A 6,568-nucleotide genomic window follows, 5' to 3' on the forward strand; every position below is an offset into this window, starting at 1 on the left:
AGAAACCCACAATTGGTTGTGAGATCTTTTGAGACCAAAAGTGCTAAGGTGGAGGAGAGAGAAGAGAGAAATAAACTTTGAGAAATTTCCTATAATTTGTTTGCTTATTTTCTTTCCTTTTTTTTTTTCTAATTTATTTCTCTTCTTTTTCTCCCTCTAAGGGATGATTTTCCTTCTTGCTTTGTGTGATTTGGACAATCTTTTGGTGATGATGTGGAGGAGAGAGAAGATTTGGACAATCTTTATTTCTCCTTTTTTTTTCTTTCCTTTTTTTTCTTCTCTTCTTGCGCAGGAACCCTTCCATGATTTTCCTTGCTTCTAATTTGATGTGAAAATCCCCTCCATGCCCTTAGTGCTTTAAGTGAGTGAAAAGCAGGAAATCTTCAACAAAATTCTCTAAAAAAAACAGCCATGAGATTCGAATTTGAGACCTCTTGGTGAGCAAGGAAATTTTGCACACCATGGCTCACCAACTACACTAGGTAGTTGTTACTAAAAACGAATCTTCAATCATTTAAGGATGTGGTCCATCGATTCTTGTTGGCATTTGGAATATTCCTTGTACCTCTGGGACAACTGCAAATGGGCTGGTTCTGCATCTCGGTTTAGTTCTAATCCATTATTCTTTTTTTAGCCCGAAAAGAATAATCATTTGTACGGGTGACCAAACGAATGTGTACTTTTGATTGAACACGTCCATCTTGCTCAGAATTTCGTCCTCTTCGCAACCATGAAAAGAAATATGACCTCTTTACGTGTAAAATTGAAGATATAGCGCCCGATAATTCTTAAGGCCTTGAAAATATAAAACCTGCAAAAAGAGAGTAAAACCCAAGGTAGCTCCATTCTAAATATGTAAAATGTATATTTTACTACCCTAGATTTCACACATAAATGTGCTCATCAATGTTTTTTCTAAAATTGTGGGCTAGAATGAGCCCCAAAATTACTTTATTAAAGATAAATATCAGAAGTAGAATCTCATTTGGAACCCTCAATCCACTCTAGCTTAAACAAAGACTAAATACAAAGTTGGAATCTACATAGGAAATCCATAATCGATTCCCTTATCCAGCCTAGGAAATATCTAATAAAAAAAAAAACCAATAAAGAAAGATTCAATTAAATTGAATAGACATTGGACCAATATGGATCATGGTTCAATTTGAAATTAAAACATAACAAAGACATGAAATAAAAACTTATAGAAAACAAACTAGCTAATCTCGGATGCAACTTTATTACCCATACTTTAGGCCCATAAAAGTGGCATATTACATTGAAACCCCATGAACCAAAGGCCCAACAGTATACAACCCATTCCTAGATTTATTACTAGGCAAAAAAGCTTAATTTGGTGATGAATCTGCATCAGGGGCTCTTGTATTCTTTCCTCTTTTCTAATAAATCCTTGCTCACCCAAAGAAAAAGGAAAAAAAAAAGGGACATAGCATCAGAAATTCATGAATTAATGAAATAGAAGCAAGAGAAATAAAAAACAAACTTGAGAAAAGATTTACCAAGTAAAATTATTAGAAATGGCATAACTTCTTGTTATAACCAACAGATTAAGAAATGCTCCTATGGCCCTCAGAGAGATCAGGAATTTCTTTCCCAAGAGCTGGCATGATGATATACCTGATTAAATCAGCAACAGAGATGATCTTCAAGTTCTCTCTCTTTGCAAACTGTTGGAGCTTTGGTAGTCGAGCCATGGAACCATCATCATCTACAACCTCACAAAGTAAAGCAGCTGGTTCTAACCCAGCCAACGTGGCAAGATCGACAGAAGCTTCTGTATGTCCAGCTCTTTTCAGAACGCCTCCCTCCCTGTACTTCAGAGGAAAGATATGACCTGGACGATTGAAATCTTCAGGTTTTGAATCTCTAGAGGCAAGAGCCAATATTGTTGTTGCCCTATCACGAGCTGATACTCCTGTGGTCGTACCACGTTTCGCATCCTACATTAGTGCTTTATAGTCAAGATCAAAGATGCATTTATCAAAATTACAAAAGCACAGAGCTCATAGACATAGAAACAAAGAATATGCAAATCACTTAGTTGATAGTTAATTTGCTATGCTGCAGTGCTTTATCTTATTAGTTGAAGGATAAACCATTGGTTTTGAACATTTCAAGGTGGAGAAAATACATACCACTGACACTGTGAATGCTGTACGAAGTTTTTCCTCATTCTCCTTATGTGTTACCATCAAAGGAAGTTGTAACCTTTCTAGGTCTTCTGCTTTCATACTTACACATACAATTCCAGTTCCATGTTTTACAATAAATGCCATAGCTTCAGTTGTCACCAAGGATCCTGCCATTATCAAATCTCCCTCATTTTCTCTGTCTTCATCATCTACAACAATGACCATCTGATGTATAGAATTAAAGTTACTAAAGACTTTAACAAAGAAAAATTAAAATATAAAACCCAGAACCTGCAACATAAACAAGATAGAAAGAGAACAAACCTTGCCTTGGCTGATGTCTTTGATTGCCTCTGGGATGGAAGAGAACCCTGCTGTAGGGTGATCCAGATCCTGTTCATCTGCATCAACAACAAAAGCATCAGTTGAAGGAACTGTCTCTGTTGCAAGTGTTCCAAATAGTATTGCATCAGGTTGCATCTCAAGTCTCAACACCCTTCTCCCCATCAATAAAGTACTTTGTCCAGTCACTGTACCACCTTTGGGATAAGATAGGAGACCACCTTCTCCAGAAATCAATGTAGCCCTTACTTCACCATTGCCCTTGAGACTGAAGCACAAGCTTCTACTCAGATTCACCAGGGCCACATTTGATGTCTTCACATTCATGACAAATGGATTCATAAAGTGTAATCCATTGATCCAATTAGAGTTTTTGTACCCCCTAAAGAAAGAACAGATGGTAAATCAACAGAGAAAAATAATTAGCAGAGGAATTTCAGAATTTGGATGATCATTAACTTTTCATTACATTTGAACAAAACGAAAACTTATTTATGTTACATTTTTTACATCAAAACTTAAGAAATGCACATAACATAAATTAACTATGAACTAGACAACTTTTTGTATTCCCTCCCAAGTCAGTGCACTCGTGATTCACGAATTCACTGGGGATGCTTTTAATAAGCACGTTCAGACCTCCAAACTATGACCATTGGAAATCCAGTCTAAACTCAGAAGTCGAGATATTAAGAACAGCATGAAACATAAATCAAGCACAAATATTGAAAGGGATGATGAGTCAACCAGCATGACAACAAATCAGTGGGCCTTCAAATACCTTTGTTTTACTTCCCCATAACACGAAATAGCCATGTCCAGAGAACAAGAAAGATAAAATTAACAGTTCAAGCAAACCCAACAAAATAAGCATAAACGCAAGGTTCATTGCTGGGCTCCTTAAAGTCAAGAAAACTCAAATAAGAATAAACACCTAGGAGTGATCAATACTGGAAGGGGACTCAGCTAATCTGATTAGATGGATGACAGATTCTAGGGGAGCATCTTGGCGGTAAAATCATCTTATTAAGTCAATGCGGCATCTCAAAGCCCAAGTTGCTATTGAGTTTCGATGGCAACCAAGAAGTGCAAATGAGGTTGCAGATAATTTGGCCAAGCAAGGAGTGCTTAGACCCTGAACCTGTTTCGGGGATTCTATTCCTTTGTGAGGCATATATCATATATTTGTTTTGGGTTGAGGTTGAGGGGGCTGGGTCCTTTTGAGGAGGACTAGATTGTTGTTGTACTTCTATATATCATATGTAGCTCTTTGTCTTCTTTGTACTTCTCTTTCTTCAGCAATAAAGTTGTTATATATTCTCCTCCTCCACCACCACCACCCCCAATCAAATAAAAAATAAATAAATAAAAAAAAAAAAAAAAAAAAGGAAAGCCAATCATGGAATAAGTCAAAGGTCAAATCATTAAACATTAACAAAATTTCGAACAAGAGTCAACCTGGAAATGGAAGCTGCTGTCACAGGCCAATAGATATACTTTAGTTAAGTCAGCATCATCATTTTTACCAAATTAACATGTCATCCTTTCTGTTCCCTAAGAAACTCATGCAAAGTCACAATCTTTGGATGCAATCCAAAGTGATTTTGGTAGAGTTCCTCAGCAAATTCCATTGCTTCTCCTAAGAACTACCCTTGTTTAGATGGTCTGAGCTATATATACCAAAGTCATGGGTGAACGTTTCGAACAAAGGAGCCTCTGAGTATCAACTACATAAGCATAAATACTTCAGGAATAGGCAGGTACACAAACTCAGAACTCATCACTCTTTTGAAGAGCAGTCCAAAAATGCATGCCATTTTTTTTAAGAAAAAAAAATGGTTTTGGTGGCAAGTATGGGATGGATACTGATGCAGATTCAAGAATCAAGTTGCAGTCTAATCGCAGGAGGAAGAAGTCCAAGTTTTGGAAGACAAATTCAAGACAAGGAATTATGATTCTTCTTACAGAAATGCATGACGACTATTCTTCCATCAAGGATGGAACTTTATCGAATATTCCACATTGAGGACCAGGTGTACCCAATATGTGGGAATGAAAGAGGAACTGCAGGCATTGTCTACTAGAATATGACTTTGCAAGATACATATGGTGGGCCTCAAATAGGAGAGACCTTCTTAAGAGGATTTCCACTTGGAAGAATGTAGAGGATTTGGTTAAAGACTCGTGGCAATGCAGTGGAATGACAACAAAAGAAAAACTGGACAAACTGTTATGTGTTGGATTCATAAGGAAAAGAATTTTCTGGGCCAAAAAACCGGAAGTATGTGAACAAATCATTTCAAATCCAAGAGTTGTCACAAAGCAAGTATTACAGTATTACATGGAGTGCAACAGATGGAGAAAAAGTGGGCCGACAAGGGCACTGGATGAGCAAGAATGATATCAAACTCAGGAAGACACAAGCAATCAGATAGCAACTCAGAATTGGACCTCTCCAAACAAAGGAACCATAAAAGATCAATACAGATGCTTTGTTTAATTCTGAACAGGAAACAGCCTCTCCGCCGAAGGGGGGTGAGCCTGCGTACATTATGACCCTCCCCACACCTTGCAGCGGTGGGACCTCGTGCACTGGGTACACCCTTTTTTTAGCTTGTGTGGTGCAACCGTGCAAGTGCGATAATTGGAGATACTGATGCTAATTTTCTCACAGCTACATGTTTCTGGTTCAGAAGCACATAGCCGAGAGAGGCAGAGGCAGCTACCATGATACTGGGGATGGAGCTAGCTCTTCAACTCAAGGGCAAGTAAACCGTGGTAGAAGGAGATGCCAATGAGATAATGAGTATCATAGATTCAGTTGATTGATATTCCCTTACATTTTAGCCTTTTGGATTTATGTTGTGGACTTTCTACGTGTTGATTTTGATGATGTGTCTGTTAACCACGTATGCAATAAGGCAGCTCATGAATTAGCTTCCAAAACCATCAAAGATTTTTCTTGAATTGGTCCAGAGATCCCCCAGAAGAGAGGGTTCACCAAGCAATTGCTAGGGCCAAACGGAGTGGTATCATTTGTGCAGTCCAACTATGTATGTTTTCTTTACGTTTCAATATATAACCATGATAATTACCAAAAATGAGAAGAAAAAAAAGTATTAAAACCGTTCCAATCCACAATCGAACATAAACATGACAAAAGGGGAAACAGAATGCATCACAATTGTGCCTAAAATTCCTTTCAAAAGAGAAGGAAGGGTTGAAGGATTCGAACTAGCAGAAGTTAAGAACTCATTCAAAAGTGATATGGAAACAAAAGATCATCACATCACAACCAAGGTGAGATTCAATAAATCCAAACAATCTTAAAAAAACGAGATCTCTATAGAAATTGAAAAGGATATATACGGAAAATCCACCACTTACGAAGGATGACAAAGGAAAGAAGATCAACTACTCACTGAGAACAAAAAAAAGCCCTGGTAAAGCAAGAAAGGTTGAAGATAGATGCCATTGTTCTTCCTCTGCTCGCCAAATCTGAGCGCTTTGCTTCTTATATATTATATCAACAGAAGAGGAAGCCTCCTAGTAAGATGGAACCACAGGAGATTAGGCGTGGAAGCACCACCGAACGATCGAAGTCGGTAAACGGAAGAAGCCTGACGCAAAGGTAGAGTCTAGATATTGAAAACTAATAAGGAATGAACGGCTGAGATTTTATCTTATCCAATTTCAGAAAACGAATGTTAAATAAATACACGTCACCTTTCTTTCCCTCTCTAATCCTCAATTCTCCATTGACATTTGAGGGTCTTATGTACTGTTTCGTATTTGCGCGTCGCATGGTTCTTGTCTGGTTCACCTTATTTATCTACTATCAGCTTATCCAAATAAGAATATGTATAGCAATGATTATTTTTAAATAAAAACCGTATTATATGAATTTTTTAAATATGCCAATATTATATACAATTAATACGATCTTTGTTCTTTCCACGGCACGATAATGAGAAAATTCTATTTATTTTCTACACGAATGTTCCATGGTCGGCCCATCATGGATATTTTTTTCCTTTTTTCTTGGGGCAGCCTAGCCCCTACATTAGCGAAGG

General features: G+C 37.5%; 1 protein-coding gene and 1 long non-coding RNA gene across 9 annotated transcripts in view; both read right to left on the reverse strand.

Annotated features, from left to right (window-relative positions):
- The window catches only part of LOC122081916 (bifunctional riboflavin biosynthesis protein RIBA 1, chloroplastic-like), a 12,554-nt gene extending 6,435 nt beyond the window's left edge, over positions 1–6,119 (reverse strand). The window contains exons 1-5 of one of the 8 annotated variants that reach the window (XM_042649320.1): positions 5,918–6,119; positions 2,661–2,877; positions 2,483–2,554; positions 2,157–2,378; positions 1,639–1,961 (exon numbers count right to left, since the gene is read on the reverse strand). In XM_042649320.1, coding sequence (XP_042505254.1) covers positions 1,639–1,961; positions 2,157–2,378; positions 2,483–2,554; positions 2,661–2,877; positions 5,918–5,970 — 887 coding nt within the window. In that variant the 5' untranslated portion in view covers positions 5,971–6,119. Of the gene's footprint in view, positions 1–1,638; positions 1,962–2,156; positions 2,379–2,477; positions 2,878–5,882 lie in introns of all 8 variants that reach the window. The other 7 variants (XM_042649322.1, XM_042649321.1, XM_042649326.1 and 4 more) reach the window with 7 other exon arrangements.
- LOC122081918 lies at positions 1,109–1,631 on the reverse strand. Its single transcript, XR_006141253.1, has 2 exons — positions 1,521–1,631; positions 1,109–1,410 (listed from the first exon to the last, which is right to left on the reverse strand). It is a non-coding gene; the product is annotated as an uncharacterized LOC122081918 (long non-coding RNA).
- Positions 6,120–6,568: the final 449 nt, after the last annotated feature.

The sequence above is a fragment of the Macadamia integrifolia genome, chromosome 6 (genome assembly GCF_013358625.1).
Source record: "Macadamia integrifolia cultivar HAES 741 chromosome 6, SCU_Mint_v3, whole genome shotgun sequence".
Taxonomy (NCBI): Eukaryota; Viridiplantae; Streptophyta; class Magnoliopsida; order Proteales; family Proteaceae; genus Macadamia; species Macadamia integrifolia.